General features: G+C 43.4%; 1 protein-coding gene across 5 annotated transcripts in view; it reads left to right on the top strand.

The window, feature by feature from the left end:
• Positions 1-20,426, top strand: part of ccdc180 (coiled-coil domain containing 180) — a 185,032-nt gene that overhangs the window by 11,538 nt on the left and 153,068 nt on the right. For 4 of the 5 annotated variants that reach the window (XM_085965433.1, XM_085965436.1, XM_085965435.1 and 1 more), the window contains 7 exons: positions 1,393-1,481; positions 8,081-8,190; positions 12,130-12,258; positions 14,693-14,803; positions 17,366-17,461; positions 18,467-18,630; positions 20,113-20,223. In XM_085965433.1, the coding sequence (XP_085821559.1) occupies positions 1,393-1,481; positions 8,081-8,190; positions 12,130-12,258; positions 14,693-14,803; positions 17,366-17,461; positions 18,467-18,630; positions 20,113-20,223 (810 nt within the window). Of the gene's footprint in view, positions 1-1,392; positions 1,482-8,080; positions 8,191-12,129; positions 12,259-14,692; positions 14,804-14,847; positions 15,837-17,365; positions 17,462-18,466; positions 18,631-20,112; positions 20,224-20,426 lie in introns of those variants that run through there. The other variant, XM_085965437.1, reaches the window with a different exon arrangement.

The raw sequence follows: 20,426 nt of genomic DNA, 5'->3' as shown, positions 1-20,426 counted from the left end.
TCCCCTCTCATTCTTCTAACATCCAGCGAGTACAAGCCCAATCAACCCAATCTCTCCGCATACGTCATTCCTGCCATCCCAGGTATCAGCCTGGTGAATCTTCGCTGCACTCCTTCCATGGCAAGAACATCCTTCCTCAGATAAGGCGACCAAAACTGCAACAATACTCAAGATGTGGTCTCACCAAGGCCCTGTACAACTGCAGCAAGACATCCTTGTTCCTGTACTCAAACCCTCTCGCTATGAAGGCCAACATACCATTTGCCTTCTTAACCGCCTGCTGCACCTGCATGCTTACTTTCATCGACAAATTATTTTAATTGAACGGCTGCCCCGTTCCCATCAGTGATGGGTTAAAATTTCCTCTTAAGTCTCAATCTTGGCTCAGTGGTAGCACTTTTGCCTCTCCCAGAAGGTTTTGGGCTCAATCCCCACTCCAGAGACTTGAGCACATAATCTAGGCTTTACACCTGTCTTACAGGATCTCTTCAGTGCCGTACTGAGGGAGCGCTGCACTGTCGGAGGTGTGCAGTCTTTTGGATGATATGTTAAACTGAAGCCCTGTGTGCCCTCCTAGGTGTACGTAAAAGATCCCATGGCACTATTCAAATAGCATAGGTGTTCTCCTGGTGCCTAGGCAATATTTATGCCTCCACCAACATCAGTAACATCAATTATCTGGTCATTTCTCTCATTGCTGTTTGTGGGACCTTGCTATGTGTAAAATGGCTGCTGCCTTTCCCTACATTACAACAATGACTACACATCAAAAGTACTGAATTGGCTGTAATTTAATTATTGAGTAGATTGGGCCTCTACTCTCTGGAGTTTAGAAGAATGAGAGGTGACCACATTGAAACATATAAGATTCTGAGGGGGATTGACAGGGTAGATGCTGAGAGGTTGTTTCCCCTGCCTGGAGAGTCTAGAACTAGGGGGCATAGTCTCAGGATAAGGGGTCGGCCATTTATGACTGAGATGAGGAGGAATTTCTTCACTCAGAGGGTTGTGAATCTTTGGACTTCTCTGCCCCAAAGGGCTGTGGATGCTGAATCGTTGAGTATATTCAAGGCTGAGATCGATAGATTTTTGTACTCTAGGGGAATCGATAGATATGGAGATTGAGCGGGAAAGTGGAGTTGAGGTCGAAGATCAGCCATGATCTTATTGAATGGCGGAGTAGGTTCGAGGGGCCGTATGGCCGACTCCTGCTCCTAATTCTTATGTTCTTATGTAATGCACTTTGGAAAGCCTAGAGGCTATGTAAAGCACTGTATAGATGCAAGTTCTTTCTTCTTTATTTGGCTATGCTTACACGAAAGAAGTATATAAAAGTAAATGCCTGAAACATAATCCACGAACTTCTTCTGTTGTTGCATTCTGACATTGCAGAGATGCAGTCCTCTCAGCCATTAAACCTAAAGCGGTTGTCGAGCTAAACAATGCAGTGAGGGAAGTGAAAGGTCTTCCTGATGTAATAGGTAAGCATGCTTTGATATATGCATTCTGAACATAGTCTTTTTAATGGGCTTTCCCCCCCCCCCCCACCACCAGCATAATTTTCTCCCCCTCACCCCTGAAGGCATTGCCTTATACTAAGGTGCTGTTCCACAGACACTGGCAGCACTTTAGTACCTCACCCAAATGGCGTTCTTTATGTGTGAGAGTCAGTAGGCAATTTTCCAGATAGGGCATAACATAGAATTACATAGTTACATAGAATGCACAGCACAGAAACAGGCCATTCGGCCCAACTGGTCCATGCTGGTGTTTATGCTCCACACGAGCCTCTTCCCACCCCTCTTCATCTAACCCTGTCAGCATAACCTTCTATTCCTTCCTCCCTCATGTGTTTATCCAGATTCCCTTTAAATGCATTGATGCTATTCGTCTCAACCACTCCTTGTGGTAGCAAGTTCCACATTCTAACCACTCTCTGGGTAAAGAAGTTTCTTCTGAATTCCTTATTGGATTTATTAGTGACGATCTTATATTTATGAGCCCTAGTTTTGGTCTCCCCCACAAGTGGCAACATCTTTTCTTCGTCTACCCTATCAAGCCACTCCATAATTTTAAAGACCTTTATTAGATCCATAAATGTACTGTCAACTATATCATGACACAGTCTTATGTACTCAATGACCTACCTTAAAACATAATTAACTCAGCCATTGCCTTTGTGATGAGCCCGAAGCCAAACTTGAGCTTTTAATGGACCGGAATTTGCGGTCAGCAACAAAGCAAAGGCGAAGGTTTGGGCCACTGCCGTCCTGAGCTCCCCTTTGCCGCCCTCCACCTGAACCTCCCGCAACCTACCTGACTAATGACCTGCGGGCTGCCCGATCGTCGTAGGCCCAAAGCAGGCGAGCTGCCTCTGCGCGCCTTTTTCAGACGGGCAGCTGGCTGGCGGAATGTAAATAAGGCCCAGCTGTTAAAATGGACCAGGCCTCCTACTGCAGCTCTTGGGCAGGCAGCCCGCTGGCTTCCCGTCTGGGATTTTAAAATTCCTCCTACTGATGAACTGATTCTGAATTTATTAAGGAGTAATTGAAAAAGATATAAAAATATATAAGGTTGGCTATGGTTTTCAAAAAATGCAAAATGATCTCTCATTGAGCAGATGTACTGGAATCAAAATGACAAAACACACGTACGTACATTGAGCTCTGTGGCAACTGCAGTACATGTTATTGTGCAATAATATTAAAAGAAAATGTGTGAAGATAACATTAACATTTTTAGCAACAGGAAAAGGCCCAATAAGCCTCCTCCTTTATTGATAAATCAACCCACCGTTTCACCATATCCATCAATCCCTACTCTCCAGAAATGTATCCAATTGTTGCTTGAACCCATTTATCCTGTTCATTTTTGCTTCACAACTCTATTATTTTTTGGGTGAAAAGTTCCACCTTCCCCACCCTTATTTCTGACTTATTCCTAAACTTGAACTTGACTTAGTTGTTCATTTTCTTGCCTGCGTGCCAGAAGCTTGTAGCTTTTGAGGCCCACACCACAGCTTGAGTGCTTCATATAGTCTTGACACCCTGGTGCAGCACTGAGGGAATGCTGCATTGTTAGAGGCGCCATCCATAGTTGAGGTCTTAAACTGACCCATCTGCCTGTTCTGGTGGTTCACGTGGAGATTAAAGATTCCCCTGCACAAGTCATGGAAGGGCAGATAGTTTTCCCAATGTCCTACACAACTCTCTCTATCCATGCCATGGAAAAACAAATTAGCTAGTCATTCATTTCATGGCTTTTTGTGGGACATTCCTGCCACAGAAATGACTGTCTTGTTTGCTTACATAACAACAATCACTGCACTTTAATTCATTGTGTGGAACATCTTGGGATACTCCAACGTGAAAGGTGCAGTGTTTAAATTCCTCATTTCTATCTGAACCCTTGTCAATTCCCTTCATTATCTTGAAAATTTCAAAAACATCAGTCACCATGAAGTCAGCTCTTTTCCACAAAAGAACAAACCCCAGATATCACACAAGGTACTGTAATGATCAGTAACATGTCATTCTAGAGTGGTACACTAGGTGGAGCTGTATGTTTAAGTAAGGGGCTACCCATGATGCACTAGACTACCCACAAGGCAGTAGTCAAGATGGATGCTGTACACTAGTCCACATGGCTGAATAAATGACTAGCTCTAAGCTAGCTGTTCATAATGAAAACGTCTAGTTATTTATGAACATAACATGGTACCAGGATTGGTAAAATCTGCTGAATATTGTGAAACGCGACATGGAGAATTTGAAGCCACCGGAGGGTTTGAAACTCACGGGGAATGTCAACTGCAATTGGCGGACTTTCAAACAACAATTCAAACTCTACATTGCCGCCATCGGGTTCGGTACGATGCCAGACGCAAGGAAAATAGCGTTACTGCTCACGGTTGCAGGCCCACAGGCGATAGAGGTATTTAATACGTTTGTATTTGATCAAGAGGAGGACAGAGAAAAAATGGACAATGTGCTAAAGAAGTTTGATACACATTGTTCTCCCAAAAAGAACGAGACCTATGAAAGGTACGTGTTCCGTTCACGGACACAGCAGCAAAATGAGACTTTTGATAGCTTTGTGACCGATCTGAAACTGAAAGCACAGACATGTAATTTCTCTGAACTGAAATCATCCATGATTCGTGACCAGATTGTGTTTGGTATTCATGATAAAAAGGTCAGGGAACGTCTGTTGAGAGAAACCAAACTAACATTGGAGGATGCTGTGAAAATATGCCATGCCAGCGAGCTAGCTCAACAGCACGCAAAGACTTTCAGTGAGATTAATAATAATGCGACTGTAATGAGTGACTGTGCTGCTGTCGGTGCTGTGTCCTACAAGGGGAAGAAACCTGGGCAGAACAGAAATGCAAAGCAATCGGAGGATGGAATTTTTAATTGTAAACGCTGTGGTTACAAACACCAGTCACGACAATGCCCAGCGATTGGAAAAATGTGCACAAAATGTAATGGAAAGAATCACTTTGCCAAACAATGCTTTTCAAAAGTAAAAACAAAGAAAGGGCAACAAGTCAATGTGATTGAGGACACTGATTTAAGTGAGACATTTTTTGTAGGAATGGAGTCATGTGACAATATAGAAAAGGATACAGAAAATGTGCAGCCCTCAGGAATGGACAATGCTGAACATAAAGTTAATGCAGTAAAAGAGGACAAATGGATAATGTCACTGCAGGTAAATGGAGCATTAGTTACATTGAAACTAGACACTGGGGCAAAAGCAAACTTAATCAGTATGAGTGACATTAAAAATATGAAAGAAAAGCCCAAAATACAGAAAAAGTCAGTACTACTGAAGAACTATAATGGACAGAAAATAGATAGCTTAGGTGTATGCAGACTTAAAGTGACAGTCAAAGACAAAGTGCATCATCTCATGTTTTCTGTTGTGGCTGAAGGACTTGATTCACTACTAGGTGACAAAGCGTGTGAGGACTTAGAACTGGTCAAGAGAGTCTACCGTATAAACTGTGCCATAAGCAGACCAGATGACTCGATGGATTCTGTAGTGAGTAATTTCCAGGATGTGTTCAAAGGATTTGGAGTTCTACCATTCACTTACAAGATCCAGCTAAAGGAGAGTGGTACATGCTCCACGGAGAGTTCCAGCACCCCTGCGTGACCGGCTCAAGAATGAACTGGACAGAATGACCACACTAGGAGTCATCAGGAAAGTCGAAGAGCCAACATACTGGGTTAACTCCATGGTATGTGTGAAGAAAAAGAACAATGATCTAAGAGTATGCATGGATCCAAAAGACTTAAATGCAAACATAAAATGTGAACACTACCAGATTCCGAAGCGAGAAGAAATCACCAGTGAAATGTCAGGTGCCAGATACTTCACAAAGCTCGATGCCTCACAAGGATTTTGGCAACTAAAACTGGATGAAGAGAGCACCAAATACTGTACCTTCAACACACCATTTGGCAGGTATTATTTCCTCAGAATGCCTTTCGGGATAATATCTGCATCTGAAATCTTTCATAGAGCGATGGAACACATAATTGAAGGTCTGGAAGGAGTTCGGGTCTATGTTGATGACATCATCATCTGGGGCTCCATATTGAAAGAACACAATGAGAGACTGACTAAAGTGCTAAAGAGCATACGCCGGAATGGACTGAAGCTCAACAAAGCCAAGTGTCAGTTTGGCGTCCAGGAAGTCACTTTCCTAGGAGATAATCTATCTGGTAAAGGAATAGAGCCAGATATGGAAAAAGTAAACGCCATACTCAACATGCCCCGACCCACTGACAAAAAAGGAGTGCTACGCATCATAGGGATGATAAACTTCATTGGAAAGTTCATTCCTAACTTGTCAGCCAAGACAGCCTGTCTGCGAGACCTGCTACATAAAACAAATGAGTTTGCATGGACAGAAAGACATGAACAAGAGTGGATGAACCTCAAAACAGTGCTGACAACCACAGCTGTACTCACCTTCTTTGACCCAACAAAGAGAATCAAAGTGTCAACGGATGCATCAAAAGATGGCCTAGGCGTGGTCTTGCTACAAGCAGAGGGTGAAGATTGGAAGCCTGTTGCCTATGCCTCCAGGTCTATGACTGATTCTGAGTGTCGATACGCCCAGATTGAAAAGGAATGTCTAGGCTTGGTAGTTGGACTAGAAAAGTTCCATGGCTACATATATGGACTTCCCACCTTCACAGTTGAGACAGACCACTGCCCACTGGTTGCCATCATAAAAAAAAGCCTGAATGAGATGTCTCCAAGGATTCAACGACTCATGATGAAGCTGCAAAGATATGACTTTGAACTGATCTATACACTAGGCAAACACATAGTGTTAGCAGATGCACTATCCCGAGCACCCAGAATGAGTCATGTGAGCTCCACTGAGGAAGACGTGGATATTCATGTGAGTATGGTCACTGCTGCGCTGCCCGTGTCAGACACAAAATCAAAGCAAATAGCAGAAGAAACAGTAAAAGATACAGTGTTACAAACAGTAATAGAGAACATTCATCATGGTTGGCCAAAAGGTTCCTGTCCAAAACACTTTCACATTAGGTCAGAGTTGAGTGTCGCAAGTGGACTATTACTAAAACAGAACAGAATAGTCATTCCACAGGCTCTACGTCGAGACATGCTCAAAAGGATTCATGAGGGACACCTCGGAATTGAAAAATGCAAAAGAAGAGCAAGAGACACTGTTTATTGGCCTGGCATAAATAAGGACATTGAGAACATGATAGGCGAATGTGAGACATGTCATAAACACCAAAACAAGCAAGCAAAGGAACCAATGATAGTAGCTGACTTACCAACAGCACCATGGCAAAAGGTTGGTATGGACCTTTTTCATTTGAATGGTAAAGACTATCTATTAGTGATTGACTACTATTCTAACTATCCTGAGATGGCGCTGCTCTCAAGCACATCAGCAAGCATTGTCATAATGCATGTTAAATCCATCTTCGCCAGACATGGAATTCCCAGGATTGCCGTTAGCAACAATGGTCTGTGCTTCAACTGTAAGGAGTGGCAACAGTTTGCAGCACATTATGACTTTCAGCACATCACATCCAGTCCTCTGTATGCTCAGTCGAATGGTAAGGCAGAGAAAGGTGTTCAAGTTCTCAAACAGCTACTGAAGAAAGCAACAGAAAGCAAGTCTGATCCTTAGCTCGCCCTGCTGAGCTACCGAGCCTCCCCTTTAGACTCTGGTTCTTCACCTGCTGAACTTCTAATGGGTCGCAAGTTGCGTACCACGCTACCCTGCTGTGTAAAAGAAAAGCAGAGTAAGGAACTAAGACAGAGACTTCAACTGTTAAAGCTGAAACAGAAATCATACTATGACAAGTCATCCAAAACTCTGAAACCATTGACAAGGGATGATGTTGTCAGGATTGAGGATCCAGATGCATGGAACAGGAAAGCTACAGTTCTTGAGGAAGTAGGATCACGGTCATACATTGTTAGAACTGAGGAAGAACAGATTCTCAGGAGGAACCGCCGTTCCCTCCTGAAAACACAAGAAACTATCCAAGAGCAAATCGATGACAATGCCGCAACTGAATCTTGTCACTCACCACCAGAACAATCTAACACAAACACACGTACAGGCTCTCATGAAAACACATCAGACTTACCTGTGCTGAGAAGATCCACACGTGAAGTGAAAAAGCCTGATAGACTTAATCTTTGAGTACAAAGAAAACTACATTGAAAATGTATTGACTGTTGTGAAGATGTTTATGTCGTTATGATTGATTGATATTGATTGATATTGATTTTGTTTAACCTCAAAGAAAAGGGGATGTAATGATCAGTAACATGTCATTCTAGAATGGTACACTAGGTGGAGCTGTATGTTTAAGTAAGGGGCTACCCACGATGCACTAGGCTACCCACAAGGCAGTAGTCAAGATGGATGCTGTACACCAGTCCACATGGCTGAATAAATGACTAGCTCTAAGCTAGCTGTTCATAATGAAAATGTCTAGTTATTTATGAACATAACAGGTACTATATTTAAAATGCGTTGCTAAATGTGGTCTTTTCCTTTAAACTACAGTTCCTGCAAAGATAGGCACCTCCATTATTCAGAAGCTGACTGATAGTAAACAGCAAAGCCATGAAACAGCAATAATGAAGTTGGAAGAAGAACTGGCCACCATCAGCGGGGTATGAGAATATTGTCTGTATTTCTTTCCTCAGGAAAGCAGGCTTAACACTCTCTGTAATAGTACTAGGTGCTCTGAGATGGGTATGTCCTGCACCTGTTGCAGTGATGCACCTCCCTCTCACTTTCCACTTAATTTACCCTGACAGCATGCCTAGGGTATCAACCTAAAGACAAAGTATGGCATTTGTATTCTCTCATGTCAAAGCTGAGATGGTAATAGATAGAGAAAGCATCAAATCATTGCAAAGGATTAATTTAGCTTTTTTTTTTGCTGGACCAATGGCTGTTTTGTTTGAATATTTTTATTGCACAGTGAATCCTGAAAGCACTGTGTAACACTGCGAGAAAACAGTTAGGGGAAAAGAAACCTAGTGGCCAATTCAACATTATTAGTTATTACTCCATTAGCCACACTCAAAATAACCCCCCCCCCCCCTTCCCTATGATACACTAGAATTTTCTTGGGACAAAGCTTTGCGTAAGATGTTGCATTTTGCACAGCAGCCCACTAAGACTAATCTCCTGCCGGTCACATCTCAAACTTTACATTCATTTGTTGTTATTTGTTCTGCGTTTGTCTTCCTTGCCATACCTAGGGCATTGGTTAGACCACATTTTACAGTCTTGGTTTTATTCAAATTCCCATTATCAACTGAAGGGGTGTTAATTGAGATCCAGAAAATATGAGGGTCAGGAAATAGCAAGTAGATACATTTTGGAATTGCAACTAATGTGTGTCTGACTGTGTGGCATACATAGCAACAATCATTAGCCATCAGGTACAGGAAACTCTTTTTTATCCGGTACCGACGGGACCGGCATGGTGCCGGTTTATCAAAAAGTCCGGATTACAGAGAGGTATAGTAAAAGGTACGAGAGCCCCATACACGGCCACAGATCCAGGCGTCCCTGTTGCATAGCAACAGGTGCAGGAACCCCGGCCACAGATGTAGGCGTCCCTGTTGCATAGCAACAGGTGCAGGAACCCCGGCCACAGATCCAGGCGTCCCTGTTGCATAGCAACAGGTGCAGGAACCCCGGTTACACAGCCACAGATCCAGGAACAGCCACTAACATGAAGTAAAACTTACCTGAACCTACTCCTGAATTATGCCAGTTAATAGAGATTTCCGGTTATTTAGGTGCCGGTAAATCGAGAGTTTCCTGTATTTTGGCTTAGTGGCCAATTAACCAATTAAGCATTATGACCATGATCTCTTTCCCTTCCACGTTAAAACAGTTGTGGACCACCAGACATAACCACAACCCTTGTATTTCCAAAAAATCTTGTCTTATGTATGTTAACTGGAGATCAGCATATTATGGAGACTGAATGCTGTCATTACTTAGCACTGTAACTTAAATAAGCCATCTGTTTATGCTAAGAGAATAATTAGTCTTGAGTGCTAAGAGCATAGGGTGGGGTGTCAATTATAATTTACTGCTGGAACAGTGGCTTAGAAAATAGCTTTTTTTTCCAGCCGTGTGACTAAATCAGTTTTTAAAACAAACTATAATAATAATTTGAAAAGTAATCCTATTCCAGCCAGTGCGTCAGTTGTGGTAACCAGGCCAGCTGTAGATGCTGCAAGATCTTGCCAACAGGTTGGTCCATTTACCAGTTACTGCAGCTTTTTTTTATTATTCATTCACGGGATGCGGACATTGCCAGTAAGGCCAGCATTTATTGCCCATCCCTAATTGCCTTTATGAAGGTGGTGGTGAGCCACCGTCGTGAACACAACTGAATGGCTTGCTAGGCCTTTTCAGAGAGCAGTTAACAATCAACCACATTGCTGTGGGGTCTGGAGTCACAGATAGGGCAGACAGGGTAAAGACGGAAGATTTCCTTCCTTAAAGGACAGTAGTGAACCAGATGGGTTTTTACGACAATCCGGTAGTTTCATGGTCACCATTACTGATACTAGCTTTTTATTCTTGATTTATTTAATTAATTGCATTTAAATTCCCCAGCTGCCGTGTTGGGATTTGAACTCAAGGCCATGATTTTGCGGACCTCAGCGGGTCAGTGGCGGATCCCCGACCCCGCTGCTAGCTCCATCCCGGCCTCTGAAATGTATTTCCCTTGATGGGGCTTGTTAAGCCCGCCCAGCATGTTTCCCAGCCAATTAGAGGAAGCGGGTCTGGTGACGTCATTTGATGACGCGTCATCAGCCGGTTTCCTTAAAGGGACAAAAGTCCAAATTCATTTCGATATTTGTGCTGTCAGTGTTCTACAGCATTGAGGTGCTGCAAACACTGACAGGCACTGCACAGAGGTGCACGGCTGCAACCAGGCTGTCCCATGACTCCCTCCATATGCTTATGGAGGGCGTCACAGCAGACAGGGAGGTCCCCTTCCCTTCCCATGGGTGGAAGAGACCTCCCCAGGAGATCAACACAGCCTGGTTGCATATTGCAGAGGCGGGCACAAACAGGGATGTGGTCAGGAGGTCCCGCGTGCAGTGCCGCAAACATTTTAATGATCTCAGTAGATCACAAAACGTTTGTACAAAGCCATACTTAACCTCATCCTACTGTGCCTCTCATCACATCCCCATCACTCTGCCTTCCCTAACCTACTCCTGCACATCCTTACTCAAACCAACTTACCTTGCACCTCCACCCATTCCTCTCCATCTACATTATCACATCCCCATCTCACTAGCCACCCCTCACACTCACCGTCATCCTAGTGCAATCATACCAACTAACAACACACAAGGGTAGCCACTTGGGTGTTCTATCCAATGTTCATGTGAAGTTTCTGTTAATGTGCTGTCAAACATTGAAACCTTTATTTTCAACACTTTGTGTTCTTGGACAGATTTGTGTGCACCTTTGGCAGTGGCTTGGTGAGTTGCAATGAGTGGTGAGACATAACGGTACCCCCTGCAATGGTGATGAGTGTGAAAGAAATGGCTTGGGCATTGTAGGGATGCTTTATGGGGTTGGTGTGGGGTGGTGCCAACCTGGCGCATCATGTGGCAGCCAGGGTGTACAGCGTCAAGTGAAGTAAATCTGGCCATGGTGAGGCCATCCCTGGCCTCCTGGGCAGCAGTGTGGTTGGATGCTGATGCCCTCTGTCCTGCGCAGCATCAGGTGATTGCGGAGAAGGTTGGTGGTGTTGTTGGTGCTGCTGGTGCTGCTGGTGTTGGGGCTGATTGTGGTGGGATTCTGAGGACCAAGGTGAGAGTGTATGAAGAGCTCCCATGCTGATGGAATAGATGGCAGGTGAAGTAGAGATGACAGAAGCAATCTGTCAATGGTGAGAGAGGTAATGAGATCAGACTGGATGGAGACCTGTGTGAAAACTTTCAGCATGGTGAATCTGTTGTGGAAATGCAGTGAGGAAGCGCTTATGGCTGAGGGAAGATATCTCTGTAAGCTGGGAGCTTTTACTGTACATTTGAAGCTGTCAACTCAACAGCTGATTCAATGGCCACTGAACTCCTGCCTCAGCTTGACAGACGTGGTCCACGCCGTGGACCCCATGGACGAGCTGTCAAATGCAGAAGGTAAGCGGAAATTGATTCATAAATGGCTCTAAACAAGCCACTAATTGGGTCCCCCGCTGTGAACCCGCTGCTACGTGTCGGGTCTGCTCAGCGCTGACAGACCCAACATCGGGGAAAGGCACGTGGCAGCAGGTTCACAGTTGGGTCCCGACCCACTGGGGGAAAAAATCACTTTCCCATCCGACTCACCACCGATCGTGCCCGCTGATCCCCCAGAAAATCCAGCCCCATGTCTCCTGATCATTAGTCCAGGCCTCTGGATTACCAGTCAGTAACATAACCACTGTGCTGTCCATTGTCACTCCTCTGTTCAGAGCTTCCCATACACAGTCCCAACATCTCTCCTTTGGCCCTAACTGCAGCCTTTTCCTATTCATATTTTAAAGGCAGAAATAAGCTTTATCCTGTTGACTCTCCTAGGATTTGGAGAATCAGTTTACTGAAGCTGCAGAGCATCTACTGCAGGAAGTGGAGGAGTCGCGCCAAAACATTCACAAACTGTTGTCAAATCCAGAACATGACAGCGATGTGTCTACATTAACATTTGAGGTACAGTTCAAAGCTCTCTTCATTTTTAATACCATTCTACTGTCAGCAGGATGAAGCATACAGCAGTTTGAAAGTTATCCAAAGTGTTCCGTCTTCAGGTGCAGAGTTAACGATCCCTTGCTCAACCAAGGGTTATTGGAGCCTACAGTAGGCTGTGGAAGGTGTGCCTTTTCTTAATAAACGATAAGGAGACACTGGGTTGCCCCAGTGCCACTCAGACAAAAAACTAACCAAAGTGCCCCCTTTTTTAGAACTTATCGAAAACATAGTCATAAAAAAACAAAGGAAGCTTATCAAATGAAATAATAACAGTGCCACCCGTGCCCAATATGCCTTCCAGTCCCGAAAGGCCTCAAGCGCACCGGCGGACGCCGCACGCGTCTTCTCCAGGACCTATGGAAGGTATGTGACTTGCCTGTTGGTTTCCCAGTCATGTTCTCCAATTCTTTTTGCCTTGCCAGCGACCACTAGTATCAAATTAAGTGAAGCGCCTGCCCTTGTCACAGTTTCCTGTTACCGTGCTGATTAATGTTGAATAACACACAGACGCACTGGTAGGCTTCACTTCCCTGAGGATTTCTTCTCTCCTGTTTGTAATTAGTTAGCTGTTACAAAAAGATATCGAGTGAGTAATGATGTAATCTGTTGAACTGCTGTAAAACTATTTATATATGATCTGGAAAAAAAAAACCACAATGATTCATGTCAAAGATATTAGAGCTCCAGTTCTCAAAGCTTTTTGTGCCAATGCCGAGTTTTTGTGTGTGTGTGTGTGAACATATTTAGCTCTGTGTATTTAGTTAAAGAAAAATTATTTTAATAAGCTTTCATTATAATACTAATGGCAATGTGATTTCGCACAGTTGAATTTTATAGTAGGGTGCGGAATCCTTCACATTACAGGCACAGGCTGCGCTACATGAAAACTTTTTAATAAAGTGACTTATACATTACTCCTGATGATGCGACCCCAGCCTCTGTGACTATTAACCAGCTCGAGGGAGATGCACAGTAGTAGTCTAAGATTGACTGTCTCTGATTTATAAACTGAAGGGTCTAGATTTTCCAAGCCCCAAGGAGGCGGGCATGGAGGCGGGACAGCAGGTAAATTCGGAGAAATTGGGGGCGGATGACAAACCCGCCCCACCCTGCCTCCGTGTCCATTTGCCAGGAGACAGGAAGATGTGCAGCTTCAGGTCCCGTCTCCTGGAGGCGGGAAAGGCATTTAATCCTTTTAACTGCCTGTTTTAACTTAACTTGTTTTCCTTCCATAGCCTTTAGCCACGTTGGATGGGGAGAGCGGACATCCTCCTTGTCAATTTCAGGGAATGGCTGATGGACCCTCCAATCCATCAGACATCAGAAATTTACAAATTTGCAATGTTTGATGAGTCCTCACCACAAAGTCTCATCAAACTAAAGAGAATGTCAGTGTTTGACAGCTTCACATAGCTGTCAAACGCTGCCATTTCTTCTTTCAAGAAGCCTTGACAGATAGCATGTCTGACGTTGACGTGATCTGTCAGTGACTTCCTCCCTAATTGGCCTGCTGAGCTCACAGGGCGGGCTTAACAAGCTCAATCAGGGCAAAATCCCTCTGAATGGTCAGGCGAGGATGGAGGCGGGACGTTGACACGACAAGCAGCAGTCCCGCCTCCAACTTGCCTCCATTCACAGAATCCAGCCCAAGATGTTTGAAATACACAGCAGGTTGATCAGCATCTAGAAGAGAAAGTTAGTTTGATCATTTTTGATGAAGCATTACATAACCTATCATTTTCTGCGTACTTGTCAACATTTCCCCTTTTCCTTCCCACATCCTCCCTTGAAGGTGCTGACTCTTCTTAGGGTGTAGTTCCACTGGCAGCAGTCACCCTCTTGATACCTTGCCCAAGTGGTCATTCTTCATCTCCAGATAGTGAGTGTTGACGGGATATTTTTTATTAAGGAGGGCATCAGAGCCAGGCCCATTCCTGTCCTTGCTTGACATCCACTTCTAGTAGAGGTCACTGGCTACTGATCAGGAGTTGAAACCCGGGCTGTTTTTTCCCCCCCTCCTCCCTAACCCAGGGCAGGATGGTCATTGGTAGAACCCCTGCTCCTTACCCGGACTGTGATCAGCTAATTCAGCACATTGGGAAGGAAGCTGTGATCCTCCTGGTTTATATATATCAGCCAATCACAGCTTTAATCAGCTATATTTTTTAAAAACCTATACTTTTTAACTTTTGTGTTGTTTCTTTTCCCTGACTCTCTTAATACAAAGTTTAAGAATAAGACCCAACTTAGCTTTATCTGATGAAGGGTCATCGACCTGAAACGTTAACTCTCTTTCTCTCTCCACAGATGCTGCCTGACCTGCTGAGTATCTCCAGCATTTTCTGTTTTTATTCCAACTTATCTTCGTCTGTCAAAGCTTTGCTTCTGTTTGCAGAATCTGCATGAATTATGGGTGGATATTATGAAACAGGCACTGCAGAGGAGGGAACGGATCAATGAACTTGACAGAACTTACAACGAATATGAAAAAGAACGAGTGAAGCAGGTAAGTAATTTTCATTATTGTTTGAATGCCTTTTTCTGCATGCTCCATGTTTTGACTGCCTCCCTGCATACCTCCTCACCTCTGAGCTGCAGGTTGTTTGAGCTTTGGGGCTGTCTACAAATCCCTCTGCCAATCGTTCTGTGAAATCCATAGGTTTTCAAGCAGGAATCCCTGGCTCGCAGGCAATCATACAAAATGATCCCAGGTGCTTCACGAGATGGTCGGATTTCCATCTGTCTGTCTATCAGATTTCTCTTTTTCCGTAATTGTTGAATTGTAACCATGCTATTTATGTTGGTTATGGTAACAAAAAAATGTTTCTCTGCAATGATGGGACTATTTCCATTCTGGTAGCTGACACTATGCCCCTCGGTATTATCTCGGAGGCATGTTTGGTGCCGGAGTGGGGGTGGGGGCAGGAGTTATAGACTGGAAACCTGGAAGTATGGGTTAGCCCAAATAATTTAGGTGGACACCAGGGCTGGTTATGTCACCACTGCCCCCCTTGGGGGGAGGGAAATGGTTGTAGCGTCTTGTCACAGTGTAGCATGGCCAGTGGTGCCAGCTGAAGATTAATTTAAAGTGATAATGAATTGCACTAGGCAAAGTCTCCTTTGAAATGGAATTTAGAATGAGAGTAAGTTGCTGGTGCTGCTTCGAAATCAGAGCACAGCCTTTAAAAAAAACTAGGTCGGGCCGAAGATTGCAGCATTTGACTGGGGTTAGAAGTTCAGTCAATTTGCTGCACAGAATGGCTCAAATGTGATTTTGTCCCACTTTTCAAGGCTGTCATCCACAGGAGGATCTGGCACAGACAGTCAAAGAAAGGACAGGTGCATTGCAAGGAGAAACAAAATGACTCCCAGTGACTTTCAGTGACACTTGACCTCCAAACCCTCCTGGATCACGTGATTACCAGTGACCAAAGAGGAGCTGTTGCGAACCGATGACAAATAAATGGAATATAATGTGGAGAAATGTGAAGTTAGCCACTTTGGCAGGAAAAATAGAAAAGCAGAGTATTTTTTAAATGGTGAGAGATTGGGAAATTCATTCCCTGTGCCTCTTTAGTCTTGATAAAGGGTTTCGACCCGAAACGTTGACTCTAATTTCTCTCCACGGATGTTGCCTGGCCTGCTGAGTTTTTCCAGTATTTTCTGTTGTTATTTGGGAAATGTTGGTGTTCAGAGGTACCTGGGTGTCCTTGTACACGAATCACTGAAAGTTAAGATGCAGGTACAGCAGGCAATTAGGAAAGCAAATGGTATTTTGGCCTATATTACAAGAGGATTTGAGTATAAGAGCAAAGACATCTTACTGCAATTATATAGGGCCCTAGTGAGACCACACCTGGAGTATAGTGTACAGTTTTGGTCTCCTTAACTAAGGAAGGATATACTTGCCATAGAGGGAGTGCAACGAAGGTTCACCAGACTGGTTCCTGGGATGGGGGGATTGTCCTATGAGGAGAGATTGAGTAGACTAGGCCTATATTCTCTAGAGTTTAGAAGAATGAGAGGTGATCTCATTTAAACATACAAAATTCTTACAGGGCTCGACGGTGTAGATGCAGGGAGGATGTTTCCCCTGGCTGGGGAGTCTAGAACCAGGGGTCACAGTCTTAGAATAAGGGGTCGGCCATTTCGGACTGAGATAAGGAGAAATTTCTTCACTCAGAGGGTGGTGAATCTTTGGAATTCTCTGCCCCAGAGGGCTGTGAAGGCTCAGTCATTGAGTATATTCAAGACAGAGATCGATAGATTTTTGGATATTAAGGGAATCAAGGGATATGGGAATAGTGCAGGAAAGTGGAGATGAGGTAGAGTATCAGCCATGATCTTATTGAATGGCGGAGCAGGCTCGATGGGCCGAATGACCTACTCCTGCTCCTATTTCTTATGTTCTTATTTTTGAGCCACATTGTTCTCACAGGCCAATCACAGCATTCTAAACCAATGATTACCACAAACCAATGAGAGATAAATTCTCACTCCAGACCAGCCTTCCTTTACTGGCGTTGAGCCCTGTCAATCAAACATAGATTAAAACAAGTCAGTCTGGAGCAGCCAATGAGATTTCTTGATAATGACATAAACAGAATGGTCACATGATTACCACTGACCAATGAGATTTCTTAAAAGCATCACTAACATTGATGGATCAATATTGGTCAATGAGTTCAAGAAAGTGCCACAAACAATTGGAAAAATTACATGACTATTATTGATCAATAAGATTGCTCAATAGGGACACGCACACCAGCATTTTTATTATTACAGATAATATTCAGTAACACTGAGTAAAGAGAAACTCTTTGTTCTTTCACAGGAATTCTGTTGATTAGAAGTCTTTAAAAAAAATTAATAGTTGGTGGTCTCCAGTGCCATTGTTGTGGATTGATATGGATGTGTCCTTGCCTCGGCCTGATGCTTCTCTGGGATCTGATTGGTTAAGGATCAGTAGTCTCTGATCATGTGTCCTAATTGGCCAAAATGACACTACAGCAATGCAGCCCATGTTCACACAGACTTTTAATAATACAAATTTATATCTGTGATTCAGATAACAGCTGGGCTTAAGAACTGCTTGGTGGCTTTAGAAAAGATTGCTTACTTACCGCCAGATGATATTTATCGATTTATAGATAAAGAAGCCATGGTAAGAACAAAATAATTCTATCAGTGCTGCTCATTTCAGAACTGTGATTGCGATGGGGGTGGGGGGCGCCGGTGATGGGGGAGGTGATGTGAGGGTTTGGGGGGAGATTGTGGAGGGGGGGTGGGTGGGTGGGTGCTGTTTACAGGTAAGCTTGTTGGGCCTGGAGGAAACACTCCTGGTCCTCTTGGCTGACAAGCAGTGCTGTAAATGCATTTACCTGATGGATCCAGTCCTTCTCACCTCAGGATAAGAAAGAGGAGAGAAGCAGAATATATTCTGCTACTTGGCCATCACCAACAGCCTACGTGACAGGCACAGCCTTCTGCCTTTAGCCATCTTTATGTTTTTGCATGAATGGACACCTCAGGCTTGGGACTGAGAATCTCCCACCTAGGATTTGTCCATTGTTGACAGCTGTGATAACAGCATGAATTTCTGCTCCAGTGATACTATGAATGGAGGGTGCTGGCCACTGTTCCTAGTCAGAATGTCACCGAAGTAAAATGTGATGACATCACAAAAGCTGAGTTTCGTACAAGACAGTCTCTAACCCGCAGTACTACAGTATGGGGCACTGAAAAAATGGATAATTGAGAGATACTTCGTTAGTTCACCTCCCACCCAGTTGATGAAAAGTCACATTAACTACATTTGTTAATCATCCTATGGCTCCTGGTCTGATTCCAATGTGTCCATCAGGATTTCAGTAATCATGGGTGAAACCTTTATGCTATTTTCCCTCGAACTATCTACATCTACAGTGCAGTTATAGGTTTTGTCCTTCCAAAGTCTGGCTCGTTCTCAAGAGCATTTTAAGCAAAATAACACTAGTGAGAAATACTGATGATTACAGGTCATGGCAACAAGTTGAGACAATGAAGTAGGAGCACTGGCACAAAATTAGAGCAAACTAGGGCTTAAGTGCAATTTTGCCTAAAGCATATTTCTACCAATGCACTAAATAAGTCAAATAACAATACTGCATTCTGTTCTGATTTGGCACAGCTGGTAAACCAGGCCTTGCTGGCGAATCACAGAGCAATGAATAAGCTGTACGTTAATCTGACAGAGGCTGATCTGAAGCAGGAGTTGTCAGATCGGCAGAAGTGGAACAGTAAAGTGAAAGACCTGAAAGTCCTCATGAAGCATGATGTCCTTCAGAAATTCAAGTGGGTCTTTGTGTTACCAGAACTATAATTGTATGGAGAAAGAACTTTTTAATGGTTATGCTGACAGGTTCATTTGTTAACTATGATTCTAGAAGTAAAAATGGTCCACCATCTTTATTTTCTCATTTTTTTGGCCATTGCTTCTTGGAACATTGGTCTCACCCATCCTAAGCTACAAACATGCCATTGTGCGTGCATTGTGCTCTTTACCTCACTCAGTCTTTCCTTACCCCTGCAGTTTTCAAGCTTTCAGAACCTAAACTTGGCAACACATAACCACCAATTCTTGATTTACCCCCTCTTCTCTCCTACTGCTTTCACGTTTGGCATGAACTTTGGCCTTGCACTATGACCTTTAGCCCTTTGTCTATGTTTTTCCAAGAAAAGATACAGGAAGTGCTTCTGCATTACCTTCATCTTTAAAAAGATATTGTGGTTTTCACGTGTCCGTATGAACATTAGCATATGGGAACAAAAAAAATCGTTGTAGGAATAGTGTATTGTACTTGATTGTTGGAGTTGCAGAAATACTAATCACTGTACTGATTTTTTTTTAAACTTGCTGCTTGAGGAACAGTTGAATCATCGAATCTTATAGATGAGAAGGAGGACATTCAGCCCATCGTACTTGTGCCGGTTGTCTAAAACAACTATCCACTTAGTCTGACTCAGCTGCCCATTCCCCGTACCTTTTTTCATTTTTCTTTTTTCAAATATTAGCGGTGAGGTTCCAAGGGATTTGTTTCTTTAGCCCTTTCTCCTGAATGTTGGCGATCCTTTGATCTGCCTCTGTCAATGACCCAACAAATCTGAGGAACTCAACCCCGCCCCCCACACCCACCCCCGTTCCTTCCTCTCTCCTCATCAGAGGCTCCCTAATTCCCTTTGAGAAATGGCCCATGGATAACTGAAACTGCCCGATTTAGCGTGACTGGAAATGGATTTACCAGATGGCTACTTTGTCCGACTTTTATAGAACAAACATCCAAGCATTTCATGCTTCCTTATCTTAATCTTTTCACCCTATGTGTTTGACATTGTACTGACTGCACTGCTGAATCTGTATACGTGTCTTATTCTCTAATATACAACACTATACAACAGTGGTGTAGGTGTACTTATACATTTTCTTGTGTTTTTTTCTTATATGTATATCTATGAAAAAATTGTAAATAATTTATTTTTGAAAGTTGGTTAGCTATACCTTTCAGCCACCGATATCTCAGTAATTTTGGTCCTGAGCTCCGATAGTCCACATACATAATTTAGGGCTTCTTTAATATAATTGTGTAATATTAATGCTTGTCCACTGGAATCCTAATGTTGGCCACCAATATCATTGCAAGAATAGGTAAAGTTTTAGGTAATCATTTTCAGTATTGAATATTATGGCATTACTGTCATATCTGTTTGGCTGTAGGGAGTAAATTGATTTTTTTTGTAAATAAATTTGGCCTTTTGCTTTGTTTGTTCCTTTCACAGAGATTTTTTAACAAAGGATTGGAATGCTGGATTAGCAATGGAAAAGGAATTATTGATGAAGGAACAGCAAGAACTAAACAACAAACGGGTTCAGCTTCTTGAAGATATGATGTGAGTTTAAGAAATAACGGTTCTGATGAAGGGTCACACCTGAAATATTAACCTATCTCTTTCAGATGCTGACAGACATGTTGTACATTTCCAGCATTTTCTTGGTCTTATTTCAGAATTCCAAGATATGCAATGTTTTTTTTTACCGTCAGGAAAAATTACACTCCAGTGCAGAGAGGGGAACGGTGGTGGTGTTGATTAGG

This window comes from Somniosus microcephalus, chromosome 23, assembly GCF_052327205.1.
Source record: "Somniosus microcephalus isolate GS21.2 chromosome 23, FLI_Smic_1.0, whole genome shotgun sequence".
NCBI classification, from domain to species: Eukaryota; Metazoa; Chordata; class Chondrichthyes; order Squaliformes; family Somniosidae; genus Somniosus; species Somniosus microcephalus.
The sequence above is the reverse complement of the archived record's forward strand: the minus strand, read 5'-3'. Positions and strand labels throughout refer to the sequence as shown.